The 12,803-nt window shown below is 43.4% G+C and overlaps 1 protein-coding gene across 10 annotated transcripts in view; it reads left to right on the forward strand.

Annotated features, from left to right (window-relative positions):
- The window catches only part of LOC118393185 (bridging integrator 3 homolog), a 48,388-nt gene that overhangs the window by 12,943 nt on the left and 22,642 nt on the right, over positions 1-12,803 (forward strand). Inside the window, exons 2-5 of one of the 10 annotated variants that reach the window (XM_035785598.2) lie at positions 3,389-3,437; positions 5,868-5,924; positions 9,227-9,288; positions 12,538-12,674. In XM_035785598.2, the coding sequence (XP_035641491.1) occupies positions 12,646-12,674 (29 nt within the window). In that variant the 5' untranslated portion in view covers positions 3,389-3,437; positions 5,868-5,924; positions 9,227-9,288; positions 12,538-12,645. Of the gene's footprint in view, positions 1-3,388; positions 3,438-5,867; positions 5,925-9,192; positions 9,289-12,537; positions 12,675-12,803 lie in introns of all 10 variants that reach the window. The other 9 variants (XM_052461472.1, XM_035785599.2, XM_035785597.2 and 6 more) reach the window with 9 other exon arrangements.

The raw sequence follows: 12,803 nt of genomic DNA on the forward strand, positions 1-12,803 counted from the left end.
GCTGGCTTGGCCACTCCAGGACCTGGCTTGGCCACTCCAGGACCTTGAGATGCTTCTTACGGAGCCACTCCTTAGTTGCCCTGGCTGTGTGTTTCGGGTCGTTGTCATGCTGGAAGACTCAGCCATGACCCATCTTCAATGCTCTTCTGAGGGAAGGAGGTTGTTGGCCAAGTTCTCGCGATACATGGCCCCATCCATCCTCTCCTCAATACGGTGCAGTCGTCCTGTCCCCTTTGCAGAAAAGCATCCCCAAAGAATGATGTTTCCACCTCCATGCTTCACGGTTGGGATGGTGTTCTTGGGGTTGTACTCATCCTTTTTTCCCCTCTAAACACGGCGAGTGGAGTTTAGACCAAAAAGCTCTATTTTTGTCTCATCAGACCACATGACCTCCTCCCATTCCTTCTCTGAATCATCCAGATGGTCATTGGCAAACTTCAGACAGGCCTGGACATGTGCTGGCTTGACAAGGGGGATCTTGCATGCGCTGCAGTATTTTAATCCATGACGGCGTAGTGTGTTTCTAATGGTTTTCTTTGAGACTGTGGACCCAGCTCTCTTCAGGTCATTGACCAGGTCCTGCCGTGTAGTTCTGGGCTGATCCCTCACCTTCCTCATGATCATTGATGCCCCACGAGGTGAGATCTTGCATGGAGCCCCAGACCGAGGGTGATTGACCATCATCTTGAACGTCTTACATTTTCTAATAATTGCGCCAACAGTTGTTGCCTTCTCACCAAGCTGCTTGCCTATTGTCCTGTAGCCCATCCCAGCCTTGTGCAGGTCTACAATTTTATCCCTGATGTCCTTACACAGCTCTCTGGTCTTGGCCATTGTGGAGAGGTTGGAGTGTGTGGACAGGTGTCTTTTATACAGGTAACGAGTTAAAACAGGTGCAGTTAATACAGGTAATAAGTGAAGAACAGGAGGGCTTCTTAAAGAAAAACTAACAGGTCTGTGAGAGATGGAATTCTTACTGGTTGGTAGGTGATCAAATACTTATGTCATGCAATAAAATGCTAATGAATTACTTAAAAATCATACAATATGATTTTCTGGATTTTTGTTTTCGATTCCGTCTCTCACAGTTGAAGTGTACCTATGATAAAAATTACAGACCTCTACATGCTTTGTAAGTAGTAAAACCTGCAAAATTGACAGTGTATGAAATACTTCTTCTCCCCACTGTGTATATATATTTATTACTTGGGCAAATAAAACCACCTGCAGGCCAAATTCAGCTTACATGCCACCAGTTGGGGAACCCTTGTCTACAGGGAGGAGGTCAAGGACCTGGCAGTGTGGTGCCAGGACAACTTCTCCCTCAACGTCAGTAAGACCAAGAAGCTGATCGTGAACTACATGAAACGGGTGGGCGCGCAAGCCCCATCCAGTGCAGCGGTTGAGAGCTTCAAGTTCCTTGGTGTCCAAATCACTAAAGACTTAAATTAGTCCCCACTCACTCAGTGCCTCTTTCCCCTCAGGATTTTGAAAAGATTTGGCATGGGCCCTCTTGACTGGCTAAATAACTGTTTGGTATGGCAACTGCACCGCCCTCGATTGCATGGCGCTACAGAGGGTGGTGTGGACAACCCAGTACATCACAGCTCCCTGCCATCCAGGACCTCTTATATCACGCAGTGTGAGAATAAGGTCCGGAAAATTTGTTAAAGCCATAGACTATTCTCTCTGCTTCCGCACAGCAAGCGGTACCAGAGCAAGAAGTCTGACATCAGCAGGCACCAACACACAGTTCATTTGCTCACTCGCACATAACACACACACACATATTTATACTGACTTTACACACATACACATTTTTATATTGACTGTGTGCTTCGGGTCATTGTCCTGTTGGAAGGTGAACCTTCGCCCCCAGTCTGAGGTAATGAGTTCTCTGGAACAGGTTTTCTTCAAGGATTTCTGTACTTTGTGCCGCTCCTCTTTCCCTTGATTCGGACTAGTCTCCCTGCCACTGAAAACATTCCCACAGCATGATGCTGCCACCACCATGCTTCATCATAGGGATGGTGCCAGGTTTCTTCCAGACATGGTGCTTGGCGTTCAGGCCAAAGAGTTCAATCTTGGTTTCATCAGACCAGAGAAATATGTTTCTCATGGTCTGAGACTCCTTTAGGTGTTTTTTTGGCAAACTCCAAGCGGGCTGTCCTGTGCCTTTTACTGAGGAATGGCTTCCGTCTGGCCACTCTACCATATAGGCCTGATTGGTGGAGTACTGCAGAGATGGTTGTCCTTCTGGAAGGTTATCCCATCTCCACAGTCGAACGTTAGAGCTCTCAGTCACCTCCCTGACTAAAGCCCTTCTCCCCCAATTGCTCAGTTTGGCTGGGCGGCCAGCTCTAGGAAGAGTCTTGGTGGTTCCAAACTTTTTCCATTTAAGATGGAGGCCACTGTGCTCTTGGGGACCTTCAATGCTGCAGACATTTTTTGGTACCCTTCCCCGGATCTGTACCTCTCCGAGCTCTACGGACAATTCCCTCAACCTCATGGCTTAGTTTTTTGCTCTGACATGCACTGTCAACTGTGGGACCTTATATAGACAGGTTTGTGCCTTTCCAAATGTCCAATCAATTGAATTTACCACAGGTGAACTCCAATCAAATTGTAGAAACATCTCAAGGATGATCAATGGAAACAGGATGCAATTTCAAGTATCATAGCAAAGGGTCTGAATACTTATGTAAATAAGGTATTTCTGTTTTTATTTTGAATCAATGTGCAAAAATAAACTTTTCACTTTGTCATTATGGGGTTTTGTGTGTAGACTGAGGGGAAAAACAAACAATTTAATCAATTTTAGAGTAAGGCTGTAACGTAACAATGTGGAAAAAGTCAAGGGCTCTGAATACTTTCCTGAATGCACTGTAGGCTTAGGGTGTAGGCAGACTGGATTCTGTAAGGGGTGCAGAGTGATGCATTGTGAACTACCATGCTGCAGTCTCCATTCACAGCAATCTGTCAGGCCATGGCCAGTACAACATGTGGGCCTGTGTTTGACTGGGGGGTTGCAGGAAAGCCACACAGTGCAGAGGGGACAGCCACTTCTAATTAGTGATATCCACCAGTAATGGAAGCCAGATGTGGCGTGTGATGACAGGAAGTCAATGCACAGGGCTCCTGAAACACACTCCAGAAGGCCAGGGGTTAACAGCATTTGGATTTGGCTAGCTGTGACTGAGCTAAAGGATTCACTTGTTCACTTGTACTCACCTCGCAACACATTATTACCTACCAGTCAGAGTACCTGTCTGCCAGCCCCTTAAAAATGCCTCATTTCAGTTAAATGCCTGTTTGGATGTGTTAGATTGTATTTGTGATGTGCGGAATGTGATCTGTCCCACCAATTTATAATTTTGTCTACTTCTAGGATGCCCTTCAAGATTGGACAACCAAAAAAGCAGATTGTTTCCAAAACGGTAAGTGTTCAGTCTTCTGTGTCACCCCCCCCCCCAAAAAAAAAGACTGTGCCAACATAAGGTCTTCCATTATTTGTGTTGCAACACCTATGAAACTAGACAATACATAATTAAATGTCTAATTTCACTAGACATTCGCTACCAGGCTTTATTTAGTGTGTTGTTGTATGGTTGTTACACTACATGGCCAAAAATATGTGGACAGATGCTCGTTGAACATCTCATTCCAAAATCATGGACATTAATATGGCGTTGGTCCCCCATTTGCTGCTATAACAGCCTCCACTCTTCTGTGAAGGCTTTCGACTAGATGTTGGAACATTGGTGTGGGGACTTGCTTCCATTCAGCCACAAGTGCATTAGTGAGGGCGGGTACTGATGTTGGGCGATTAGGCCTAGCTTGCAGTCGGTGTTCCAATTCATCCCAAAGGTGTTTGATGGGGTTGAGGTCAGGGCTCTATGCAGGCCAGTCAAGTTTTTCCACACTAATCTCAACAAACCATTCCTGTATGAAGCTTGTTTTGTGCACGAGGACATTATCATGCTGAAACGGAATAGGGGCCTTCCCCAAACTGTTTCCACAAAGTTGGAAGCACAGAATTGTCTAGAATGTCATTGTATGTTGTAGCGCTAAGATTTCCCTTCACTGAAACTGAGGCCTAGCCCGAACCATGAAAAACAGCCCCAGACCATTATTCCTCCTCCACCAAACTTTACAGTTTGCACTATGCATTGGGGCAGGTAGCGTTCTCCTGGCATCGGCCAAATCGAGGTTTGAGTAGTGAGTGTTGCAAATGTGGAGAGAGAATTGTCACGCGCTAAGGCTTCAGCACTCGGTGGTCTACCACTTCGTGGCTGAGCCATTGTTGCTCCTAGACGTTTCCACTTCACAATAACACCACTTAAAGTTGACCGGGGCAACTCTAGCAGGGCAGAAATTTGAGGAACTGACTTGTTGGAAAGGTGGCATCCTATCCCATCCTGTGCCATGTTGAAAGTCACTGAGCTCTTCAGTAAGGCCATTCTACTGCCAATGTTTGTCTATGGAGATTGCATGGCTGTGCTCGTTGTTATACACCGGTCAGCAACGGGTGTGGCTGAAATAGCCAATCCCACTAATTTGAAGAGGTGGCCAAACACTTTCGGTCATGTAGTGTATATGGAAGCATACTGGGATCTTACGACTCCTCACTTTGTTACAGATGAGTAAGAGACTTTCAGACTGCAGAAATGCAAGCTAGATATTTTTACCTCTTTTATAGGGGAAGGCTAGGCTAAGTCTGGCCCAACTAATAAAAATATTTGGTTACATTTTGTTGTTCAAATTGTATGCTAAAAGATCAAAGCCCTGTGGTGGCTATGGAAGAGGACATTTGTCTTAACCTGTCAATATTTTCTCGGAAACCTTGGATTTAGACTTGGGGAGAGCAGAGCACCTCTGTCCACACACTGGACAGTGAAGGAGTTAATGCATGTCCGTTTGGCCTGTGGAGAGAATCACACATAAACCTCAATGTTCCAGGTCTCACAGCATGGTTGTTTTCAGAACTGAATGGACAGGAGTTATATAGCTTTTACATCTAATCACTGACCTCCAAATGAGCCTGTAATCAGAAATTCAGTTTAACGATGAGAAGGAAACTCAAATGAAGTCCCTCATCCTAACCAACTGCATCTTTAACTTGTTTCTTTGGTTTTCTGAAATATCTTTATTGTATAAGACATACTAGTCTATTCACAAAATGAACATAGTGTACTAGAGGTAACCAACAGCAAATCGTCAGACAAGTGACTGCACTCTCATCAATGAGCATGGGCCTGTGGGGTGCCAATTTGTCCAAACCATGTGAGGGGGCAGAGGTGGCTGCCTTGAAGTGCCGGTGAGTGGGTGCCTTCCTTTGGGGAAAACCACTTCCACAGTAATCTGTCTGTCTCTGTGGTCCGGCAGTGGCAGACAGTCAGAACCGGCTCCCAGGCAGCTTCCTGTGACATCCCAGGCCAGACCCAGGGAGTGGGCTACAGTACAGGGAGCCCAGTGGACAACCCTGCCTCCACTGACAGACAGGCAGCTGCCTCCCTCACTGTTTATTTGTTTATCCAGAAGCCCACAGAACCACAAGACAGGAACCCCTGCTACCTCCATAACCAGTGCTGGCCTGTTCAATCAGTCCAGTCTGATCTGAGGAGGAGCAGGGAGGGGGTGGGTGGGGGCTGTCAACCAGACCTTTAGAACTAACAACATGAAGCAAATTAGGGGGAGCCAGGCTGTGCTCAGGATATGGCTTTATTGGCTCTCCAATAGTAGGGATATTCAGTATTCATCAAGCACATGTTAGGACCATAATCGAAGGTAACATCATTGAATGAACAAACTTGAACACAGAGATGATAATGTTTTATCTAACAATGAGTTTCAATGTGTTTTTACAGGTTGAATGAGAATATAACAAGCTCCAAAAGTAGGTTTGTTGCCTCTAATGTTAAAGGGTAACTCCTCTTTTCAAACTCATATTCATTATCTCCAGCACTAAACCAGTGTCTACATATGTGAAAACGCCACATTTCTACATTTTGTATAAAAAAAACAACGTTAAGTTCTACCCGATGAACTGATCTTCAAATACTATGAGATTTGTGGGCAGCAAGAAAATACCCTTAAAAATAGCTATCTTTTAATCCTACTATGTGATGTCACAGAGAGGCATTTTTAAGACCTTTTTTCTCACTTTTTAACCACATATCATAGAAATGTGCCATTTTTACATATGTAGACACTGTTATTGTGCTGGAGATGACTTTCATTTGTCATTTGTACTCCGTATGTATTGACTCTGCATCATTAGTGCAGCAAAAACCCTCATTGCAGATGAACCCGGAGTTGACAGACTAGAAAACATAACGAGTGCTATTTTAAGTTTAAGTTTTCCATTGATTTTTAGAGGTGAACACACATGCCTGTTCTCCTAACATTTAACCTTGAAATAATTATTTTCATGGGAAATACCATGTTAGAATCTTTCACCTCTCTCTTTTGACCCAATGCTGAAATGAGTTAGGTTACACAATATACACTGAACTAAAATATAAACGCAACATGTGAAGTGTTGGTCCCTTGTTTCCATACACACAAAAATCTTATTTCTCTCAAATGTTGTGCACACATTTGTTTGCATCCCTGTTAGTGAGCATTTCAGCTTTGCTCAAATAATCTATCCACCTGACAGATGTAGCATATCAAGAAGTGGATTAAACACTGTGATCATTACACAGGTGCACCTTGTGCTGGGGACAAAAGGACACAATTAATTGTGCAGTTTTGTCACAACGCAATGCCACAGATGTCTCAAGTTTCGAGGGAGCATGCAATTGGCATGCTGACTACAGGAATGTTTACCTGAGCTGTTGCCAGATAATTGATTAATTCTCTACCATAAGCTGCCAATGCTGTTTTACAGAATTTGGCAGTACGTTAAACTGGCTTCACAACCGCAGACCACGTGTAGCTACGCCAGCCCAGAATCTCCACATCGGGCTTATTCACCTGCGGGATCGTCTGAGACCAGCCACCCAGACAGCTGATGAAACTGGGTTTGCCCACCCCCTAAAAACTTCTGCACAAACTGTCAGGGAAGCTCATCTGCGTGCTCGTCATCCTCGCCAGAGTCTTGACCTAACTGCAGTTCGTCGTCGTGACCGACTTCAGTGGAGGTGTGCTATTTACGGATTAATCCCGGTTTCAAAAGTATTGTGCGGATGTCAACGTTGTGAACAGAGTGCCCCATGGTGGCGGTGGGGTTATGGTATGGGCAGGCATAAGCTACAGACAATGAACACAATTGCATTTTATCGATGGAAATGTGAATGCACAGAGATACAGAGACCAGATCCAGACACCAATTGTGGTGGAATTCATCCGCTGCCATCACCTTCTGTTTCAGCATGATAATGCACGGCCCCATGTCGCAAGGATCAGTACACAACTTCTGGAAGCTGAAAATGTCCCAGTTCTTCCACGGCCTGCATACTCACCAGATATGTCACCCATTAAGCATGTTTGGGAGACTCTGGATCTACGTGTATGACTGCGTGTTCCAGTTCCCGCTAATATCCAGCAACTTCGCTCAGCCATTGAAGAGGAGTGGGACAACATTCCACAATCAACAGCCTGATCAACTCTATGTGAAGGAGAAATGTCACGCTACATGAGGCAAATAGTGGTCATATCAGATACTGACGGGCTTTCTGATCCATGCCCCTAGTTTTTATTTATTTGTATTTTTAAAGTTGTGACCAACAGATGCATATCTGTATTCCCAGTCATGTGAAAGCCATAGATTAGGGCCTCATGCATTTATTTAAATTAACTGATTTCCTTATATGAACTGTAGCTCAGTAAAATCTTTGACATTGTTGCATGTTGCATTTATCTTTTTCTTCAGTGTATATGGTTTGTGTGAGAAGCATTCTCTTGCCCAAGACCTTCTGTGAGCTAGCATATAGGAGGCCCTCCCCTGTTGTGTGTCAGAGGTTAAAGAGACTCCCCGAGGGGCCTGCAGACTGAGTGAGAGCACTTCACATTTAGGTTTTGTTGAGTAGGAGACATGGCACCACAATACACATTTCTTACACATGAGTAAGAGGAGCAGGCATGTACAGACGTCTTAGCACTCTCCTCTGTTACATATTGTTAACTCTTAGTGAACATAAATCTGCCATCTAGCTCTTTGAACTGTTGTTGAATTCAATAATCTATTAATTTGTGTGGAAATATACCTAGTGTCATTTGAAAGACAGGTCGGGTCAAATTTAGCAAATTATTTCATCATCCAATGCCTTCCACAGTAAGTTTAGCATCTATAATCCCATAGCAGTATTTGTCTACCTGAGATCAGCTTCTAAATCCATACTCCTACGACATTACCCGCAGCATCTGGGAGTGTAGAGAGGCTGGCTGTTGGCGGCAGTAAAGGGCAAACTGTTGGGGCACACAGGAGTGAGGAGTAGCAGCTGCTCCAGCAGGCCTCCATTAACACCTTGTAGAAACGGACTTCTGGCCCACATCCAGAAGAGCCCTCCTCAGCCCTCGCATTCTCCTGCCTCCCGTCAGTTCACACAGATTGGAGAATGAAGATGGAAATAGGAAAACTGTTGTTTTTTCAGTCCCCTTCTCCTCCCCCCTCCCTTAATGAAACCCTGAAAACTGATGTGACAGCATTCTCCTGGGAGTTGCTAAACAGCCCCTCGTTTCCCTTAATTGATATAATGAACGGCACACGATTCAGCCTCCGTAGTCTCGTAATTGCCATTTTAACACCCATCATTTAAATGAATGCAGAGGGATGATTGAAGACATAAATGCTTTTATGCCAGAATTTAGTTGACGGTAACAAAAAGCAATCCTAGTATTTTTAATTAGCAAAAGGGAAGTCATAATAATGTGTTTTATATTAAATCAATGCATTTTTGTAATCCTATTGAATGTCCCAGTCCATAGTGACTTGTAGGTGTTTATTTGTAACATGCTGGCTGGACTGAGATATCCCATTAAGACTGTGTCAGTGAATGCTTTATAGAGATTAGAGGGGTTTGATCAGGATGGACACAGTCCACCCTTTTTCAGTACTCTCCCTCTCTCCCTACTCTAGCTGCTAAATGTAAAAACATGATCCTACTGTCAATTTGCTCTGTTGATGCCCAACTGTACTTGGACAGATGCTTACCAAATGTCATATGTTGTATTATTGTGATATCCAAGGTACACATGGGAAAAAAAATCCCTTCCTTTACAGGTTGGAAGATCAGACAAAGAAGCTCCACAAAGACATGAAGACAAGCACAGAGGCTGATATAGGTTTGTTGTTGACCCAGTGTTGTATATTTTGGCCAAATCTTTTCTTTTATGTCCAAATCTCCTTTGTCACTTGCTCTCATTCATCTAATCTCTTTCACACGCTAGTCATACATTTACTGACACCTTAATTGTTGTCCCTGTCAGGTTTTTCAGGGGCATGTCTGTTATGCAATTTTGGAAAAAATAATTTTTTGAATGTGAGGTTTTATTCAGTAGCCCTTAAAGATTAGCAACATTTCTCACATGCTTCCTACTCATAACTTGTATTTCTGCGCAGAAGAAATCTATATTTTTGGTTGGCTCTTTTGGAGATGGAAATGGGTATCTTTGGGAGGAGCAGTAGCAGAATGTGCCCCTGGTAGATAGCTACTCTGAGGGTGGAGAGGGGAAGGATGGGGGAGTGTGGGGCTTCATTTCCTCTGCTTTGTGCTCTGGAATATGGGATGATGCCTCATCAAAGTATCAGAGCTGTCAATGTCTCATTAGAATTAATGGATTCCATCTGTTGCACAGGTCCTTTATCCACCAACAGCAACCAAACAAAGAGTAGACCTGCCTGCACAATATGTTAGCACACAGTGTGCTCCACACGGCTTTTCATAACACAATCATTTGTCTAGTCTATTTAAAGTAAGACGATGAAATTGTGGGCTCTTCTGAGGCAAGTCCATATAAGCCTTTAGAGAGAAATCTTTACTGAAGTCGGTATATCACTGGCAACGAGCCATTTTTTTCAATCTGTTTGACTGCAAGCAGAAAAGCTGAGTCAAGTTCTACATTGGCAACACAAACGGTTTATTCATTACCTGATACAATGGAATTTAACAGTTAGACTTTCTGTAGCTTGTCAACCATGTTTAAGATCTTTGCTCACCAACTGCAATCTTTTTGACCCGAATTCAGAAAAAATACACAATACGATTTTGACACGCTAGCCAATACGTTTTACCCTCTACTTTTTCGAAAAAAATCGCATAACGCCACCAACAATTCCGCAGTCATTATCTGTGGCAATATATTGTTCAGCTTGGCTGCGATTCATTCGGTTAAAAGCAAAACTGGGAACTGTCGTCATTCCACGCACATAAACTGACCATGATGCTTGCTGCCAATAGTTTTCTATCTGATTAAAGAGGTGAAGTCCAGACAGGCTAGACCTATTTTAGGAAACTTCCTGAATGGACATGGATAATTAGCGAACTCATACACGCATACCCACCCACCTAAAAGGACCCGTCAATCAAAGCAGCCTGCAGCGCATCACACAGACGCATAAGCAAATCACAGTTCTCCTTTCCCCAAAACAAAACGTATTAAAAACATTGTCTTTAAATCCTTAATGTAGGATATCAAAAACCACTCTACATTAAAGGATAATGCTAAATCAATGTAGACTATCATATCATTTGATGAAAGTTGTAAGGGGAAGATATCGAGACAGATGTGATATAAGCCTAGGCTATATCAGGATTAAATTGACAACCATTATAATATAGGAACACATGCACACAACCTGTCCATAGCCAAACAGCCGTTGATCAATTTTAGTGAAGCAACGGGTGGTTATGTTGACACCAGGCCTACATTTTATTTTGAGGGAGTGCTTTAACAAAATATTCGCAAAAACTTCGCAAAGGGTAAATTCCAGCAGATCTTTTTTGGTCTGTATTTTAGGGTTGTCTATATCACACTTTAGCAGGCCTATAATACATAGGCTATATGAATGATTCGTTAATATATGAACTTCTAACTGATCTCCGTCTTCACTGTTCCCTTCTTGCGCAATTCACGTATCTCTGCTAGCAAAGCCACTGGCCTCTCTCTTTCCCCTCTAGGTCTCGAACGAGTCACTTATAGATCCTCTTGCTTGCTGAATGGCAATGAAATAGGTTACAGCGTTGGCAATGAACTGGCGGAGAAGTTTTAATGGCGAGAGTGACGTGTAGCTCTGGTGTGATGTGATCACGTTGGCTAAATTGATACATTGCATCACTGATTAATTGTAAACGCAAAAAAACAGGCAAATTATAAATGAATTAATTCGCACGAAGAACACCGACCTGTCAGGGGTAGTGCGCGGCGTGTCAGTGGCAATATCCCAGATAACAATTTCTATTCGTAAACAGTTTATTTTCACTTGCGAAAAGACGCAAAAATACGAATCTGGGCCAAAACTAAATAATTGACTGATTACGGCAGGATATTTCGCAATTATTGTGAAAGGTGTCATAAACAAGACGTGCTGTATTTATTTTTTCCGTCTAAATTATTCGGACAAAAATAAAGGACTTGGTGAGAAAGGGCCTTTTAGTCAGTTTCATAACCACTAAATCAACGTGGCTTGTTTTACCTACATAGACATTATCATGTGAATGCCAGGTTAGGGCAGGCTAAACCTGTTATTACAAAACCAGAAACTCCACCTGCATATGTTTGATTGACAGTAAATGGGTCTTTACCTGATCCTAAGAGTGTTTGAATGAGTCCTAGTTGAATCTCATGTTTTTATTTTTTTACTTCCTGCCTTATCAACTTCTTTTCTGTCCCCAGTGCAGCTCATTTATTTTGATTGTGATGCTGTGATTCAATATGCACTCTAGGTCTAAAGATAAAGTGTCAAGGGTGCAGATTAACAGTAATTGGCGCTGGCACTGTAGAAACATTTGCACAGATTCCCAGTGCTTTTGTGAATATTCATGAGAGCAGCCGAGCCCACCACACCCTCAACTCCTTCCAACTGATGCTGTGCTGCTCTATCCTACTTTTCCTTTTAGTTTATTACACGAAAAGCTCAAACTTTTGAACCCCTCCCGCTGTGTCAGTCTTGGCACAGTGCTAATGGCTGCTAGCCATTTTACCTTTATTTAACTAGGCAAGTCAGTTAAGAACAAATTCTTATTTTCAATGATGGCCTAGGAACAGTGGGTTAACTGCCTGTTCAGGGGCAGAATGACAGATTTGAACCTTGTCAGCTTGGGGATTTGAACTTGCAACCTTCCGGTTACTAGCCCAACACTCTAACCACTAGGCTACCCTGCCGCCCCATGTCTGGGCCAAATAGTCAAACCAGGCCAACAAGTAATAACACAGATTGTATGTTGGCATACTGATGTTTCTCCCGTTCCGCCATATCTATTTGGTTATGGCGTTTAAAAAATATTTAAAAATCCCTCCCTCCTTTCCCTTCTCAGGGTCAATTTTAACATGGTAATAACAATATTCCTTGCGTGTTCTATATTTGTCTCTCAGCCATGTCCAAGGCAGCAGTGAAGATCTCAGGGGACTTGCTCAGTAACCCACTGTACAGGACCAGGCTTTTCTGGAGTCCATGACTGCTCTGGACACAGACATGAGAGGATGGACTCCTTCAATCAGGAGAAGGGCAGGTACTGTCTGTGCTCTTCCTCAGCCTCACACCACAGCCGAGTCGTTCCCCTAGATTATTTTCCAGGTGGGGTGCAATTGCAAAAACCCCAGAGCAACATCTAGGTCAGGTCCTCTTGCATCGAAATTGT

This window comes from Oncorhynchus keta, chromosome 14 (genome assembly GCF_023373465.1).
Source record: "Oncorhynchus keta strain PuntledgeMale-10-30-2019 chromosome 14, Oket_V2, whole genome shotgun sequence".
In the NCBI taxonomy this organism is placed as follows: domain Eukaryota; kingdom Metazoa; phylum Chordata; class Actinopteri; order Salmoniformes; family Salmonidae; genus Oncorhynchus; species Oncorhynchus keta.